Source organism: Dendrobates tinctorius, unplaced genomic scaffold (genome assembly GCF_039654945.1).
Source record: "Dendrobates tinctorius isolate UK_male_01 unplaced genomic scaffold, ASM3965494v1 ptg000046l, whole genome shotgun sequence".
NCBI lineage: Eukaryota > Metazoa > Chordata > Amphibia > Anura > Dendrobatidae > Dendrobates > Dendrobates tinctorius.
The window spans coordinates 81,056,363-81,076,104 of NW_027361714.1; the positions used below are offsets into that span (position 1 = coordinate 81,056,363).

A 19,742-nucleotide genomic window follows, 5' to 3' on the forward strand; every position below is an offset into this window, starting at 1 on the left:
ACTCGTCTCACTCTTCATAGTGTTATAGGCAACCATGAGCCATTTCTGTGTATACATTATACCATTCTTTTGACTTTAAGCTAGCAGGATAAAATGTTTACTCATCTCTCTGGTAGTCAATCAGTAGGCTGAGGCATGGTTATGGCCAAAACACACATTAGTTATAAGACGACCAGACTCGCCAATTTCAGCAGGATTGGCCAGCCATCTAATGTATATGGAGCCTCCACATTCTATCATGACAGATGATCCATATGCTGGCATATGGCAGCAGCTCTCTCAGAGAACACAGGAATGCTTGTGTATAGTGAACTTGGTTTGAACAATCATTCAGATGACATCTAGCTAATATGTATGGCCAGCTTTAGGTTGCTTTCAGTTGGCCATAAAATTGCTCTGTGTGTGAGCTTGGAGAACCATCCCATCAGAAGAAATCAGGAAAACTTTACTCAACAAAACCTTGGTTCCATCTCATTTTGTCGGTAAATATACAGGCACCACATGAAGCCATAGGTAATGCAACGTTCACTTGTGCGTAAGTCCTATTTATTAATTGACAACTGGGTGTATTAATGTTCTGCTGGCAAAGGAGTAAAAGTCTGGCAGTTACTGATTGGATAATGTCATGATGTACAAGAACACACTTCTGCCAGGTAACACCCAGTTGTTAATTTCACACTTTTCTAAACAGAAAAACAGTGGAACAACAAAGCTCAAAGTTACAAGTAAACATGCTCAAGGAATTTCATGCAAAATACAATTAGTTACACCTCTAAATAAGCCACCAGATTTTTTTCTAAATAATATTACTTGTATGTTTACGAGTATTAAAGTAGTAACTTGATCAAAATAATATCAAAGAGTAATAAAAGATTGCATTAGTAGGTATTTGCATTAATTGTTAATAGTAATAATAATCTTTATTTTGATGGGGCCAACATATTCTGTGGCTCTCCACAATTCAGAGCATACAGTGGTGCTTGAAAGTTTCAGAACTCCTAAATTCTGCATAAAATGGACCTAAAACTATGGTACATTACATTTGCACAAAAGTCTTAAAATAGATACCGTAAATAAAAAGAAATCAAGTAAGTAAGCCAAAAGTATTAGACTTTTCCATTTTTTTTATTGCAGAAAATGAACCAATCAATGGGATGACAATCGGGTGTGAGTGGGTGAACTGTTTTATTTAAAGAATAGTGATATCAAAGTTTGATTTTTGCCACATGTTTGAGGAACTGTATCATGGCGCAAACAAAAGAAGAAGAATTGTAGATGCTAATCTGGCTGGAAAAGATCAAAGTATCATCTCTGGATTCAACAATTCACAGTTAAGGGCCCGTTACACATAGCGATGTCGCTAGCAATATCGCTGTAACGTCACCGATTTTGTGACGCAGCAGCGATATTGCTAGCAATATCGATACATGTGATACTTACCTCCGACTGGCTCCCCCGCTGATTATCGCTGATCGCGAGAGAACGTCCTGGACCATTTCTCGTTGGGCGCTTCCTGCTGGACTTCCTGTGGCGCCGACGAGCGACGCGTGGACGCGGGCGGGAGGACATCAGGATCACCGCGTCTGACAGGTAAGTAGCGACCCCCGACCGCTGCTATGTCGCTGGTGAGATCTGCCTGTTTGGCAGCTCACTAGCGACCACTTAGCGATGCACCAGCGATCCATATCGTTGTCGGAATCGCTGGTGCATCGCTAAGTATAACGGTACCCTTAGACAGACTGTGTACAAACTGAGGAAATTCAAGACCATTATTACCCTCCTCAGGAGTGGTCGACCAATTAAGATCACTTCAAGCGCAAGATATATAATAGTTTGTGCAGTCACAAAGAAACCTAAGGTAACTTGTAAGCAACTAAAGGCCTCTCAAACATTTGCTAATCTTAAAGTTCATGTCCCCCATCAGGAGGACACTAAGCATCGATGGTACAGTTAGGTCCATATATGTTTGGACAGAGACAACATTTTTCTAATTTTGGTTCTAGACATTACCACAATGAATTTTAAACAAAACAATTCAGATGCAGTTGAAGCTCAGACTTTCAGCTTTCATTTGAGGGTATCCACATTAAAATTGGATGAACGGTTTAGGAGTTTCAGCTCCTTAACATGTGCCACCATGTTTTTAAAGGGACCAAAAGTAATTGGACAGATTAAATAATTGTAAATAAAATGTTCATTTCTGGTACTTGGTTGAAAACCCTTTGTTGGCAATGACTGCCTGAAGTCTTGACCTCATGGACATCACCAGACGCTGTGTTTCCTCCTTTTTGATGCTCTGCCAGGCCTTCACTGCGGTGGTTTTCAGTTGCTGTTTGTTTGTGGGCCTTTCTGTCTGAAGTTTAGTCTTTAACAAGTGAAATGCATGCTCAATTGGGTTGAGATCAGGAGATCATATTCCAAGACCTGTATCGTCTCCATTTTTCGTGATTTGAGGCTGGGTGAGGGCTTATTTTTTGTGCGCCAAGCTAAGGTTTTTATCTTTTGATCGCCCATTATTGCATTTTATTGCAATGTAGCAGCGACCATAAAAACGTAATTCTGGCGTTTTGAATATTTTTCTCGTTATGCCGTTTCATTTATCAATCAGGTTAATTTTTTTAGATTGATAGATTCTGAACGTGGCGATACCAAATATGTGTATGTTTGATTTTTTTATTGTTTTATTTTGAATGGGGCGAAAGGAAGGTGATTTGAACTATTATTTTATTTTTTTTAATATTTTTAAAAACTTTTTTTCCTTTTTGCATACTTCAATAGATTCCATGATAGACTAAAAGCTGCAGTTGTCTGATCGCCTCTGCTATAATCAGATCGCCTCTGAGTAGCAGAAATGTTCACTTGCTATGAGCACCGACCACCTGGCTATGACAACCATAGAGGTCTGCTGAAGACCTTTGGTTGTCATGCCAACCCATCAGTGACCCGCAATCATGTGACAGGCTCACCGATGGGCGGGATTTACAGCACGTTTCCGGTAAGAGCGAGTTAAATGCCGCTGTCAGAGATTAACAGCGGCATTTAACAGGATAACAGCTATGGGTGGATTGCCATTCCACCCACGGCTGCTAGAGGCACATGTCAGCCGGAGCCCACATCAAAGGGAGAGATTCCGACGTGGGTGTACTATTATGTCCAACATCGGAAAGGACTTAAAGGGAATCTGTCACCCCATTTTAGCCCTATCAGCTGCCGACACTGCCATCAGGGGCTTATCTACAGCATTCTGTAATGCTGTAGATAAATCCCCCATCTAACCTGAAAGATAAGAAAAACAAGTTAGATTATACACACTGGGGGCGCGGTCCGGTGTGGTGGGTGTCACGGTCCGGTACTGCAGTGCAGTAAAGTACTGCAGTGCGTAGGCACCGGGAAAGGTCAGAGAGGTCCGGCGCCTGCGCAGTGCAGTACTTTACACTGCCCTCAACAGGGCAGGTAAAGTACACCTGTGCCGGAGCCGAGGCAGGAGTAAGAAGGAGAACAGCATCGTATGAAGATGGGAGTTGCCGGACCGGACCGCATCACCCATCGGACCGGACTGGACGCTAGGGTGAGTATAGTCTAACTTGTTTTTCTTATCTTTCAAGTTACATTGGGGGCTTATCTACAGCATTACAGAATGCTGTACATAAGCTTCTGATGGCGGTGCCGGCAGCTAATAGGGCTAAAATGGGGTGACAGACTCCCTTTAAGCAATGGCTCATTTCATAACTGAACCTGACAACTTTTGAAAATATGCAGAACAGTGTAATTAAAACTTACATTCTACCTATGAGAGTTGAATAATGCATTGAATATGCTAACTTAGAGCAACATTCATTCTTACCATATGCACTTTAGTGAATATTGAACATTCATGCTTCATGGATATGATATTTTTGTTTTGATGGATTCATTTAGATAACATCCTCTGGCTCAAAAGCTTTCCCAACATTGATTATAAAATGTACAATACTTCTCATCTTACATATTGTTAACGTACAACTGCACATATAGCAGAGAAACGGTAATGTGTATATTAAGAGTATGGATGCAGGTTGATGTCAACTGATAAACAGCTCCTCCTAGGCTGTGCACCCCAGAAATTAAACAGTTAAAATTGCATATCCTGTTGACAGGTTCAATTAATGTTGAGCTTGATGACCTCATTACAATATTGTCTTAGCGGTTTCTTTTCCATAGAGGATAGAGGAGCCATTACTAGTAACTTGGACCACCCATGCAGAAAAATAGTCTCAGTGTGGTCTTTGTGAGTTGCGAGCATTGATTGGTCTTCTATGCTCATATAAAGTGTAAGTGATAACCTTTTATCGCTATGAAAAAGCACAGCTGGGCCGTATGATAAAATTACTGTGCGGATCATCCAAAAGAAGTAACTTTGAAATATGTGATTCTAACCTCTAACTGAATCATTAGGTTGGACTTGTAATGTGAACATGGTAAACTTCACTCAACAAACCAATTATAAGATTGTTCTGCGACCAAGATATCGTTGATCCTGTTACCACTTTTTCTATATGTTAAATCTCAGAAAAGTTCACAATAACGTTGTACTATTAATATCATGTTTTGGTGCTAAAATCCAAAGTTTGATAAATTTCTTGTATCTTAAACTGGAGAAAGTGTAATAATTTTGGTTTATATCTCTGGCTTAGACTTTGCCCTTTTTCAAAAGGTTGTTGAAAAGTGAACGTTCATAACTCTGTTTAAAGTCAAGGTGTGCCCATATCGGGCCTCAGATATGAGTTACTAATAGGCACTATATTGTACATTAGTTTTTCAATGTTTGGTAGCAGAAGTACGGTATAGCATGGTTATTTAGGCAAATTTTATTTTTTAGCCTTATGAAACTGATATTTAGGCACACTGTATGGTGCTGGTAATCAGGCACAGTATGGCTATTTGTACATTATATAGTACACAAAATAAGGGGGCACCAAGAGAAACTACTGCACAGCACACTGTACTCCCTGTTCAACATGTCACACACCGGCTTATGGACATCCCTAGTTTATTGTAATAAACGATAGCTGCGTATTACACAATGAACAGGGTGAGTGCAACTCCAAAACAAATGATTCAAGCAAATATACCCAAATATTAGAATTTGTAATTTTATAAATATCCATTTAATTTAGACTTCATCTGTTAGATACCACAATAACACTAAAAATGGGGGTCAAAAAGATTAAAAAGAAGGCAATGTAAAGAAGGTAGTGATTAAAGTATGATACTTTTCTCCCCCAGCATCTGACAGATGTCCTCTCTCATGGTGGCCTTAATGTTTAGTACTTTCCCTTTTATAGGAACATGCATACAATATATAAAGTATTAACCAGGAATGATTTAGAAGTATAAATGACCTAAACAATTGTCCTATTGGGGGTGGACACTTGCTGGATTTTTGCCTGTGCCCCCCTATCTGTCATTCCCCACCTGTGTAAGTAAACATACATTTACATGCATATTCACATACACAGTGACATTTTGTGATGTCCTTGTTCACATGATCAGAGGATTTCTTTTTGCTCATTAATTTGTAGTTGTTACAGCCATACTTTTTTATTTCACAGTATCAGGTCTTGTTTTTATGTGCGATGAGTTTTTTTAAGTGCCATTTTACCAAACACGTAAGAGTTACACATGCACAAAATAATCTGTACCATAGTAATATATTCACCAATATGAACTAAAAGCCATCATTTACTACATACTGTATGTTTTACCACAGTTCTTTTTCTTTATTTTTCAAGACACAAAGCTTATACACTTTTATTTCCTTAGTATACCTATTGTGGGCATTTTCATACCCATCAGTTAAGCTGGCACAAGTTTACCCTGTTGCTTGGTACAAACGCTATGTGGAATTACACATCTAAAATGGCCATAATCATCCACCAGTTTCTATAAGGTTTAATGCACATGCTGTGGATTTTATGTGGATTTTTTTAGTATATCTTTAGTGTTTCCGCAGCAAAATCCACGTTACTTGCAGATTTTGTGAAAGAATTTCAGTGCCAACATTTTCCAATAAAGAGACATACTGGTGGACAAAGTAAAAAATAATTCCCAAAAGCCAATTTTAAATATTTATTATTATTATTATTATTTGTAGTCAATATCTTTTTCTCTTAAAATCCCTCCTTAACCCCTTCACGACATGCAAGTCAAAGAGCGGGAGTATGTAGCGGGCTCACAAAGTCCATACCTGGCAGTTGATGGCTGTGTACTACAGCCAGGGCCTGCTGCTAACAATCGTGGGTAGAGCGATGCTCCTCACGCAAATCTTAACCTGTTAAATGTCGCTGTCAATCTCTGACCATGTGTGCACGTCATTCTCTCCACTCATCGACGCGCCTTTGACGTGATCACCAGTCACTTTGTTGGGTTGTGATGACAGCTGGGGGTCAGCTAATGACCCCTGTGTCTGTCATTAAGAGGCACCTTTTAAACCCTGTGGCCAGGTTTCAAAGAAGTCCACGATTTCTACTGTATGCAGCGATGCTGTGGCATTCCTGTGTATAGCACAAGCGATAGAAAATCTTCAAGTCTCTTAAAAGTAAAAAAAAAGTTTTACAAAATATGAAAAAATAAAAATAGAAGTTATAATCATCCCCATTTACCCCCACTGAAAATAAAGATATTGCGAAAATACTAGGATCATCACTTTCAGAGAAGTCCAGTCTATCAAAATGTAAAGACAATTAACCCAATCGGTAAACCCCGTAAACGAAAAAAAATCAAGGAAGTCAAAATTCTGGTTTTGTGGTCTCCAAAATTCCACAAAACATGCTATAACAAGTGATCAAAAAGTGACCTCTATCTCACAAGGGTATTAATGAAAACTTTGTTTCACCCTGCAAAAAATAAGCTATCACACAGCTCCATTGGCCAAAACATATAATTGCTACAGGTCTCAGAAAATGGTGACATCATCCCAAATTTTTTTTTTTTTTAAAAACTCTTGAATTTTTTTTCACCACTAAAATAGTAAAAATAAACTGGATATGTTAGGTACCGCCATAATCACATTGATGAGGAGAATCAAACTGCATGATAATTTTTAACACAAAATGTATACCGTAAACATAATCCCCCAAAAATCAATGTCAGAATGGCGGGTTTAATGTGTTTACCACACTTTATTTAGCGCAACACAGCGTGTCACACAACCACTTACAAGACTATTGGTGTGTTTTCTTAGAGCATTTTTTGGCCTCCTATTTTGCACCGTCCTGCCTGTGAAGACCACGTACGCAATATTTGCCCCAGATATTTATGGCAAAGGGCAAGTGGTTACGTTGCTCAGTAATTGGACTGAGATAAACTTTCTTGTTTTTTCTAATTAATATGTTTATAAAATGGCTTTCTACTGTAGGTAATCAATATCAGATCTTTGGGGTCTGACACGAGGCACCTCCACCGATTAGTTGTTTTTAGCTCCAGTGGCAGCCAGACATAGTCACTAAACAGAGGTGGACCAACACCACTTCCTTCACTTTATAGGAGACGTTGTTTAAGTGAATAGGAGCTGAATCGTAGTAACTGGATACGGCCACCACACAGTGAATGGAGCTGTTCTGTTGTGGCTCCATTCACTTCTTGCATCTGGCCACCACTGGATCTAGTAGCACCGGTTGGGCAAGGTGTGTAGGACCTTCACCTACATGACATTGGTCACCTCTCCTGACGATAGGTCATCAATATCTTTAGCCTGGATTGCTTTTCCCACTATGAAATATAGACATAAAATCACATACTATTTGTTTTATTGGTTGTCATGTTAATTATGTGAATAGGCCCCTAAAACTATTGCACACTTGTATTCACATGGGAACCCTGGTGGACCTTGTTTGGTCAGGGTATGTTGCAAGGAGTATAAGAACACGCTAGGCTGGTGTCCAGGTCAGAAATGGAAGAAGGGTCCATGAGGACTGGGCTTCAGCACCAACGGGGAAAATGTTAATATATAGCTTTAAGGTTGGTTTCACACTAGCATTTTTTTGCGCTGCGTTTTTGCACATACATGCGCATGCGTCCTTTTCCCCTATCTTTAACATGGGTGCGCACGGTCTAGCGTTTGCACGCGTTCGTACGCGTTTTATGTGCGCATGCGGTTTTTTGTAGTGTGCGCCCAAGCGCACCGGACGCTACCTATTGCATTTTTGGTACGTCCGACCTGTCTCAAAAAAATGCATGCGCACGGAATGCGCGAAAAAACACATTACAGTCTAAGGGAACGCAGATGTGCGCATGGACATTCGCACGTCTGCGTTTAAAAGCGCATGCGTTTTAAGAGTAAAAATGGCTAAAAAATGGTGAAAACACATGCGCAAAAAAGCAGCAAACGCATACAAAACGCATGATGCATTTTTTGTATGCGTTTGCACTGCGCAAAAACGCAGCGCAAAAAATCGATAGTGTGAAACTAGCCTTACTGTGCAATTAAAAACATAGTGAGAAAAAGCAGAAAGATAGAAAAGATTAAGGATCCATAAGCTTAAGGGTTTGGGGTTAACAAACCTTGTTCAACCCTATTAGTCTTTTCTATCTTTCTGTTTTTTCCCACCATGTTTTTAATTGCACAGTAAAAGTTATGTTTCATTTTCCTATTGGTGATGGAGCCCAGTCCTTATGGACCTCCTCATATTTTTGGTGATTTTAGACTCAGATGTGCTGGGTATTTGACTTTGTACAATACATGTTTATTACGATTTTTTTCCAATTTATCCCCATAATGTCTGACAAACAATTTGTTTTATTAGGGCAAGCTGATGTCACCATCCCACTCCCCTTGCAGCGGCCTCTAGAGGTAAAATTGTGGATTACACTTCCCTTATAATACAGGCTTCTTGTTAGTGCCTCTCTGCTATATTTTCGACCAACTCTTCCTTTTGTTATAATTAGAAAATTTGTGGTAAATGACCAAAACACTAACAGCAGAATAACAGGTGGTATGTGTTTTATGCATAATGTCTTATATTTGTTATATAACAGTATGAGTCAACTTGCTATGGTGTCTGACTTGAACTATAGTTTAGAAGTATACACTACATGCAATGATAAAGATACAAAAGGACCAACACTTATTGAAGCTTATCTTCTGCATGAATAGCCTGGTCCGCTGATATTTTGTATATTATAATAAGCAAATTTACTTCAATTAGTCTTATTGTATCATTTTGGAATAATTAGATGCTTTACCCACTTGGTTACTTGAAATGTACTGGTTTATTTATATAATAATATAGTAATCGGAACATGGTTCATGATGCCATTTCATCTAAAAGTGACATTTCTGACATAATTGCTACTCTTTGTGCATACATTTCAAAGTAACTAAACCCAGGAATAAAGCATGTGTGCTAAATAAGACGTTTACCAATAAAGCTGGAAAATATTTTGCATGGTTAGTAATGAACATAAAAATATGGATAGATTGATAGACAGATCTATAGATAGATCGATAGATAGATCGATAGATAATAGATAGATAGATATGGGATAGATAGATAGATAGATAGATAGATAGATCGATAGATAATAGATAGATATGGGATAGATAGATAGATAGATAGATAGATAGATATGGGATAGATAGATAGATAGATAGATAGATAGATAGATATAGGATAGATAGATATGGGATAGATAGATAGATATGGGATAGATAGATATGGGATAGATAGATATGAGATAGATAGATAGATAGATAGATAGATAGATAGATAGATAGATAGATAGATAGATAGATAGATAGATATGGGATAGATATGGGATAGATAGATATGAGATAGATATGAGAGATATGGGATAGATAGATAGATAGATAGATAGATAGATAGATATGAGATAGATAGATATGAGATAGATAGATATGAGATAGATAGATATGAGATAGATAGATATGGAGTAGCAGCATCTCTGTTTCTTATCCAGTAAATTAATTAGAGCTTTGTTTCTCAATTCTTCCTAATACCTGAACACTTCTGCATTTATTCTTAATGTTCATTGCAGATATAATTTGCTAAATACATAGGGAGAAACTGAATGGAATATAAAGATGATATTCACATTTAGACTGATTATCAGGGAAATGTAAGATCTGATGTGAAAGTTGTGTCAGAAGAAATGTATTATTTCAACTTGAATTATTAGTTCCAAAGTTGTAGATATTCCACTTTCTTCCCCATCCTGGGCTGCACACTGAGCTGTGGAGGGGTTGGGTGTCTGTAGAAATGAACTAGCAACTTTTGGCTGGTGCATAAAACATAACTGCGGCACTGGGTCATGTACTGTGATGTGCGCTGCGGTAACTGACGATGTAGGAGATGACAGGAACATCTAGATCGAGATTTAGCGAGTACCGTGAATGAAGCGTTCTAATTACACTTGTCCTAGGTCTCAGACCTGTGAACGAAGAGAAGACGTAACACCAGCAATTACATAGTGCAAATGGTGGGAATAATTCACTTCTAATAGACGGTACAACCGCATGGGAATAAGAAGATTGGTGGCAACCCAAAGAATGTGCACACTACTCCATTTCCACCGAATTTCCTGGATTCATCGTAAAGACAACTCAGTCAGGCAGCCGAACGTTTAATGTTAATGTGTGTAACTATATATAATGTGTGTATATATATATTCATTCATTGTAGTGTAATAAATTGATGGGTCACACTAGCCAATAAAATACAAACTTTAGTATATGCTATTGCAAAAAAAACTAAAAATGTATTAATAGTATGTATCAATAAAGGGAAAAGATAGATAGATAGATAGATAGATAGATATGGGGTAGATAGATAGATATGGGATAGATAGATATGGGATAGATAGATATGGGATAGATATGAGATAGAGAGAGAGAGAGATACAGAGAGAGGGATATGAGATAGATAGATAGATAGATAGATAGATAGATATGATGGATGGATAGAGAGATATGAGAGAGAGAGAGATAGATAGATAGATAGGTAGATATGGGATAGATAGATAGATAGATAGGTAGATAGGTAGATAGATAGCACTTGTTGCTTGCTGCCAATACTTGAAGCCTGTGTGGAGGGGACACAGTGACAACACAGAGTGACCACTGCTCGTCTTCCCCAGGGGGCGGTATGGAGTGGAGAGCAGGTCCAGCAGTGATAAAATAATGCAAGAGAGACATTAAATAAAGTGGTAACTTAATGATTTCCCCGTTGAATGTGTGTTGCCTGCAGCCAGCACAAGCTGCCACATCTCCTCCTAAATGAAACCCGACAGCTGCTATATACAACAGGGCTGGGGAAAAGAGGGATTAAACCTGGGGGGGAGTGAGGGGGGCTGTAAAGTGACTTCCCTATAATTAATATCAGGCATAATTCAATTTGCTCTCCCAGGGGCAGGTATAGGGGCAGGTGCCCTGTGTGCCCTCCAGGTAGGCTGTGTCCTCAGCATTGGCAGCACAACCTGGATGGTCTTGTTTATGTTCATGTGTAATTACAAGATCTTTTTGCTACCTACCTATTGATTCACCAGTGACCCGTCAAAAAGAGTAGCATGGGAATTCTGGTACCACACAATGCCATCAGGGAGAGCTGTGGCCCCCTCCGGCAGGCTTAGCCCCCACTGACACAGACTCCACCTCTGACCCCACACTCACAGGACAACATGACTGCTGCTGGTACTGTATGTGACACTCCATCACATCACGAGACAGGAATATGGAGAAAGGAAGCCCACAATAGGTCCTTCCAGGAGAGCATCACTTAGGAATAATGGCAGCGACTAATATTAATAGGAGTAATGCTGTAAGCAGCCATGTGACTGTGACCCAGGGTCAGCCATTAGGCTCAGGGGAGGCCTGGGTTTGGGCAGCATCTCTTCCTCCAGGCAACATGGTCTTGACAGTACAACGAGAGAAAACAGATTTTTATTGAACTGGGAAACCGTTCTGAACATCCCGCAGCAGGAGGCCAGGGGACTTATTGTGTGTTATAATTGCTTAAAGATATATGGCAGCTTAGATTACTGTAATTACCATCAGGGGCTGTTGAAAGAAGTTAGTCTGGGTCTAAGGGACTGCAGCTTGGCTTCTCCTTACCACCCAGGCAGAGATCAGCTCGCATAGCTATACACAGCCAGCCAGCCTGCACTACAAGTCACAGCAATTACACCGTGCACCTGAGTCACCAGTGATAACGAGAAGAGTCATTGTGGGGGAGCGATCTATCTATCTATCCCATATCTATCTATCTATCTATCTATCTATGCCATATCTATCTATCTATCTATCTATCTATCTATCTATGCCATATCTATCTATCTATCCCATATCTATCTATCTATCTATCTATCTATCTATCTGTCCCATATCTATCTATCTATCTATCTATCATCTATCTATCTATCTATCATCTATCTATCTATCTATCATCTATCTATCCCTATATCTATCTATCTATCTATCTATCTATCTATCTATCTATCTATCATCTATCTATCTATCTATCATCTATCTATCCCATATCTATCTATCTATCTATCTATCATCTATCTATCTATCTATCATCTATCTATCCCATATCTATCTATCTATCTATCATCTATCTATCTATCCCATATCTATCTATCTATCTATCTATCCCATATATCTATCTATCTATCTATCTATCTATCTGTCCCATATCTATCTATCCTATCTATCTATCTATCTATCTATCTATCTATCATCTATCTATCTATCTATCATCTATCTATCCCATATCTATCTATCTATCTATCTATCTATCTATCTATCATCTATCTATCTATCTATCATCTATCTATCCCATATCTATCTATCTATCTATCTATCATCTATCTATCTATCTATCTATCATCTATCTATCCCATATCTATCTATCTATCTATCATCTATCTATCTATCCCATATCTATCTATCTATCTATCTATCTATCCCATATCTATCTATCTATCCAATATCTATCTATCTATCTATCTATCCATCTATCCATCCCATATCTATCTATCTATCTATCTATCTATCTATCCCATATATATCTATCTATCTATCCCATATCTATCTATCTATCTATCTATCCATCCCATATCTATCTATCTATTATCTATCCACTTAACTTCTATACTATCCATATTCTTTTTGTATATGTTCTTTAGGCATACACATTTCCATTTGTTCAGATATCTAGAAATATAGATATACAAACATATTTACTCAATTTACCTATTACCCTTCAGTCCATATCCCTATATTTCCCAGTTTATAAGCGGCCATTTCGGTTCCGGAGACAGAATCACTCACCTTTTATTTACTAATATTAAATAAGAATGTGATAATTTAGTTATATCAATTAGAAGAGCATAACATACCTCTAACATCCGTAGAGTAGTACCTGTCAGTTCTATAAATCAGTGGTGCAAGATGTGTAGATTATTTATGTAGCTCTCTATCCTATATCTATATACATATCTATCATCCCATCTATCTATCTATCTATCTATCTATCTATCTATCTATCTATCTCTCCATTTCATATCTATATGCATCTATCTTTTTATGATATCATTTCGACTTGTCACTTTTCTTAGTTGGGTTGATTATTTTGAATTTGGCAATAATCATGAGTTGAGCCCAAGCTAATTACATTGTAAACACTGAACAACTCTGATCAAAAATTATTTTTATTATAGAAGGAAGTGTGTTCACAGCTAGATAAAAAATATAAATTAGATACGTTGTGCACTTTAACTGTTGCTATTTATAAAGCACAAAAAGGACTATATGTAAAATAGTAAATATATATTTATATCTATATATCACTAGATAAACAGACTTTTGCACTTAACTGCGTCTATATCTCAGGAAATGATGATAATATGTAGAATTAATGGTGTAATTGTATTTGAAATATCGCATTTCATTAGTATTTGATTGTCTAAAAGCAAACTCCGTAAGTATCACCCTTAGAGGAGTTGCATTACTTCTGTGGTCCAATGACTTTTCGCACACTTGTCCAGAAGAATGTCTCTTTCTCCCCAGTAACCTGTGCTGAGGATTAGCTGCAGCGACTTTCCCTATACACAATCAGGCGCAGTGTATGGAGCCTGCATCCAGGATTAGGGGCAATGTGACTTTAAAGTCGTTTTCTTCTCTGCGATCCCTGGATTCTAGGATTGTTTAATTAGCAATTCTGGGTGCAATAGCCTGAGCTCAAATCCGCTTTCCCTTCATTATGCGCTCGCTTGTAAAGTCTCTCCTTGTGCTGAACACTAGAAGAACTTATCACAAAAGTCTTAAAGGAAACTGGTTACTAAAGGACTCCAAGGCAAAGCGAGCGCGACATCTGTGTGTGTGTGTGTGTATATATATATTTATATATATATATATACATTCATAAACACACACATATGCATACAGTACACACACACACACACACTGATATAGATATATATACATTCATAAACACACACATATGCATACAGTACACACACACACACACACTGATATAGATATATATACATTCATAAACACACACATATGCATACAGTACACACACACACACACACTGATATAGATACATATACATTCATAAGCACACACATATGCATACAGTACATGCATACACACACATACACAAGAACCACCTCCAGGCAGGGTAATGCATGGCACAGCGTGTTACCCACTTGTTGATCCCGCAGGTTTGCTCATAGTGGCAGAAGGTCCAGCAGCCTGAGCCCAGGTCCAGTGACAGGTGCCCTCCAGAGCTCAGTGCTCTCCCCTCCAGGACAGGCCTGGCATCCTCTTCACATTAGAGTCTGCACTTGGGATGCTGTAGTGAGAAGTCTCCCAGGAGGGAGCAGTCACAGCCTTCTCTTCTGTCCTGGTCCTGACTCTGTCAGCTACTCCCAGTGCCAGAGAGACGTGTATGGGACCGGGAGGGACAAGTGTGCCAATCAGTGGTCCCAGCATGTACTCCTTGTGTGAGTGGGCTCCCAGCTGAGAGGGGGCTGCAGGAGCCCGGGCTGTGACACTGGGCAGTGCCTGGCTCTGTGCAGGGATTGGGAAGCTGAATGCACTGAGTGACTTTGTGCTGCAGCCCTTAGAATAAAGTGACAGGACACCGGGGAGGAGGGGAATGCGCCCTGTGCCCACTTAGCGCTGCCCTGCTCTTCTCCGGGCCTGGAGGAGCGTGACGTCACACAGCCCTCAGGAGGGGGGATCGCATGAATGATTTGTACCTCCCAGAGGAGCCCTGCGTGCTCCTACCTGCGGCATGAGAGGCGTCCAGTGCAGGTATAGTGTGTGCCCTCCTGCTGGAGACCACCTCAGGTACCATGTGTGTCTGCTTGTCTGTGCCACTGTGTGATCATCATCTTGGCATCACGACACAAAGTTAGATTTGTCAGTGTTTTGTGCATGTAGTTTGGCTTCCTTCAATGACTGATGACCTGAGCTAGGTGGCTTCTATCCAGAGCACTGTGACAGTGGGGACAGGAATGTGTCCCCGCCCACCTGTAGTGTCCCAGACCCCCTGTCACTGTGCGATGTCTTGTGCCCAGTCAGTACACAATATCGGTCTGTCTGTCCATTTATCTATCTTAGATCTAAAATTGATCTCACATATCTGTATTCTATCTCTAGAATCTATCTATCTATCTATCTATCTATCTATCTATCTATCTATCTATCTATCTATCTATCCAAAAATGCAAAAAAGCATTGATCCAGAAAATATGCAATTTATGGATTTATGGACTTATTCTATGATCCGATATGATGATCAAATGTCTCTCTCTAGTTCTTCTTTTTCTCTAGGCCATCTCTCTGAAGTCTCACTCTGTCTGTCTTTATTGGAGCTAGAGAACAGGTCATTCTCCAACAGCCAAACTATTTCATTAGCTTTTTCACATTGTTAGGTAAGCAGTAGTGATGTAATAGTAATAATAATAATAATAATAGTAATAAATAGGAGATTGTAGTAAGAACAATAGTGATAACAGAAACCTACTGACATCGGATTATTAAGAATAAACTTATTATTTCCATTACTACACCGGTTCCATACGTATTAATTCTAAGTGGATATTATAAACCAAAGTTTAGAATATCCACCTAGAATTAATACCTATGGAACCGGTGTAGTAATGGAAATAATAAGTACCAAATACTGTTCTCTCTACTAATATATATATATCTATATATATATATCAACAACATCAATGCACTATATGAATTATATATAATTTATATAGTGTCTTGATGATGTTGATATATATATATATAGAGAGAGAGAGAGAGAGAGAAACATCAGTGCTATATTATAAATATATATTTATACACACACAAACTGACATAGAAATATATATCTATATCAGTGTGTGTGTGTATGTATATATATATATATATATATATATATATTAGAAAAGAAAAGTTCTTGGGCATAGCCAAAAGGGACTGACTGTATGCAAAACTGTTATTGAAGAAACCTGGAACTTTTTATGGACTGATCGCTGGAGAAGCAAAAGCCATTTCCTTCATATATATATATATACACGCACAAAGCACAAACCTGTCTGACTATAACATACAATACACATACATGTGCGTGCTCTCTGCTTTTAGTCCCCATTCTGTCTGTGACAGTGAATGATGTCTATCTGATATTCTAACAGTCATCCATGGAATGCAGTTTGTGCTGTCATCATCAGTCCACATGGCAGTGTGGCTTTAATATCAGTACATGGCCAGACTTCCATCGCTCTCTAGTCCCACTTGGCTGCAGAGCTCGCACTCTCCCTGGATGGCTGGAATGGCATCTGAGCTGCCTTCCCTAAAGCTGCACAGCGCCAATTGTGGCTTCCTCCATTTATCCATCTCTACAGAATAAACACTTTATTATTGTGATATTTTCCTTAATATCATTAATAGACGACTTCATTTAAACTGTACTTGGCGTATGCAGAGAGACTGCTCAGGGTTAGGAGCTGCCATTGATCTGCACACAGGACGATCAGCGCTGGGAATGTGTCACCCTCATTCATTGGGAAGAGTCTAGTGGGTACAAATGGCGCCGACTGGACCTCAGCTGGACGCCAGGATCTCCCGACACCCGCAATGCGAGGAGAGATGGAGACAGTGCGCCCAGATCCAGGGAAAGGTCGCCCAAGATCCTCCGATCAGATCTAACAAACTGTTCTGTAACTGTCCAGCCTGGATGGGAAATGCTCCAGAAAGATATATAGAAGAAATGTGGCAGACTTCATAGATATAGCGTTTGCGTGCGTCACCACGTCTCATATATAATGTGCAGCACTTTTCCAATTAGTAATGTATACTGAATACACCATGCCATTCTGCTGTATAGCGTACCATTAATAAATACTGTACATTGGAGATATGCTGACAATGCACTCATCTACTGTACAAGACTGTCCTGTCAAATAAATTATATTCACTCCACATATATATATACATACACCCACTTGAACATATATATGTATATACAGTGTGAGTGTATATATATAAGTTCATAGAAGTTCAATATTAACTATATCTAAGAACGTTTCCATGTGTACATTTATATACTGTACACCAGTATATATGTGTCTATCTATCTATCTATCTATCTATCTATCTATCTATCTATCTATCTATCTATCTATCTTCTATCTATCTATCTATCCCGCCTATCCCAGACATACATACACACATACATACATACACACTTTGAGCTTTATATATTAGATAGATAGATAGATAGATAGATCCTGTTCTCATATATAACGTATATTCAATATAAAATACAAAAATGCAGTTTTACTATCTGTGTGGAAAGCATGAAGCTGAAGCCCCAGTGTAATGTCAGTGGCTGGCCCTGCTGCTGGGATCTCATTAGCTCCAGCATGGAGCACCACCCTATGCTATCACTGCCATGTGCTTATTTGGACAAGTTAATTGCCTGTGTGTTGGATGCTAATAGGATTAATTTACTGTTCTACTATAGGAAGCAGCTCAGAAACGTTGTCAGTAATCATTACACCGAGGCAAACGTTGTGTCCTTGCCATCCATATTATGCCACAAGCACCCAATATTCCAAGAGCCTCTCCTCTACATTACATCCCACAGCTCCCAATGGGGACTAAATACTGCTGGAGTAAAGGAATGACTTAGTGCTGCTGTGAAGTCAATCATTATGGCATTCATTTCGGTTTTTACAGGACATTCTGTAGGGAAAGACAAATGTAAAGTATCAGACACAATCCAGCTCAATTCACAGAAAAGAACTGTTCATTCCACTACTCATTATATTACTGGCTGTGATGATATATTGGATATATAGATAGATATGGGATAGATTAATATAACTAAATATTGGGTATATAGATAGATATGTGCTAGAAAGATAGATATGAGATTATATATATATATATATATATATATATATTGGATATATAGATAGATATGTAATAGATACATGTGGGATAGATAAAGATAAATATTTGATATATAGATATATATTGGATAGATAGATAGATAGATTTGCATTGAAAAGACAAACACCATGCACCCCTGATTTATATAAGTGACAGGTACAACTCTCTGGATACTAGAGGTATGTTATGTGTTTACAGCTCTTCTAAGTAATAGAACTCAATTATCACATTACTATTTAATATTAGTCAATAAAAGGTGAGAGTTTTTTTGTCTATGGAACTGAAAGGACAGCTTATGTTACTGTAATTACTGCCATAGGCTCTAAGTTTGTTAAAATCTATTTTAATTACTGCTGTCATGTTAAATATTACTATTCTGGTTGTTTGATATTAAATATTAAAATACCTAAATTGTTTTATTTTGTTGTATTATTTTTATTTATTCATATGTATTTTTTATTGTTAATAATAATAATAAAAATAATAATAGATGCTACTACAAGTATTAATGATGATAATATTAATAATAATACAATATAATGCAATTAATGAGGTCTTTTCTGAAACGCACTACAGAAACTAATGACCAGTCTTCATATGAAAGGCAAGACAAATTATGATAAAGTGATAGCTTGGTAGGGTCAATGTTGCAAATCAAATGATGACATCTGATTAATTTTTAGTTGGCAAACATCTTTGTACTAATTTTAACTATGAGCTGACAGCCCTATGTAACAAAAGCAACCAATACAAATTTATATGCATAGGGAAGCAAGGTAACAGCTAGAAAAGAGTGTGGGGTAAGAAGACTGTATTCCATGTCCTGCCTTGCAATAGAGTGGTGATCACATATGCACCCCACATATTTATGGGGCCGATAGACATAGGCAAATACAGCGGTCTGTCTGAGATATCTTATTCCTTGAAGTAGCAGATGTATAACTATAAGCAAGTAAAGATGCAATTAATATCAATAATGATTTGAGTTTCAAGTTTTCTACAAACATTAACGTGACAGTACAAGGCAGGGACTGTGCATGATAATTACAGCTCATACCTACCGAAGGGAATGAGATTGAACTAAAATATCAGATACAATCCAAGAAAGATATGGTTCTATTTCTGGGATAAAAAAAAATCAACAGATCCTTTTTCTTTTCTTCTTATCCTGAAACAATCCCTAATGAGATATGTTATGCTTCAGAAAGACTGAACTTCGAGACTTTACACTATCAGGGATAGAAGAAAGAATCACTTGATAATTTCTAATTAATTTGGTATT

At 38.3% G+C, this 19,742-nt stretch overlaps 1 protein-coding gene across 1 annotated transcript in view; it reads right to left on the bottom strand.

The window, feature by feature from the left end:
• NR2E1 (nuclear receptor subfamily 2 group E member 1) overlaps positions 1-15,098 on the bottom strand; it is a 100,889-nt gene extending 85,791 nt beyond the window's left edge. The window contains exon 1 of the mRNA XM_073576059.1: positions 14,710-15,098. Coding sequence (XP_073432160.1) covers positions 14,710-14,734 — 25 coding nt within the window. The 5' untranslated portion in view covers positions 14,735-15,098. The remainder of the gene's footprint in view (positions 1-14,709) is intronic.
• Between the last annotated feature and the right edge of the window lie 4,644 nt (positions 15,099-19,742).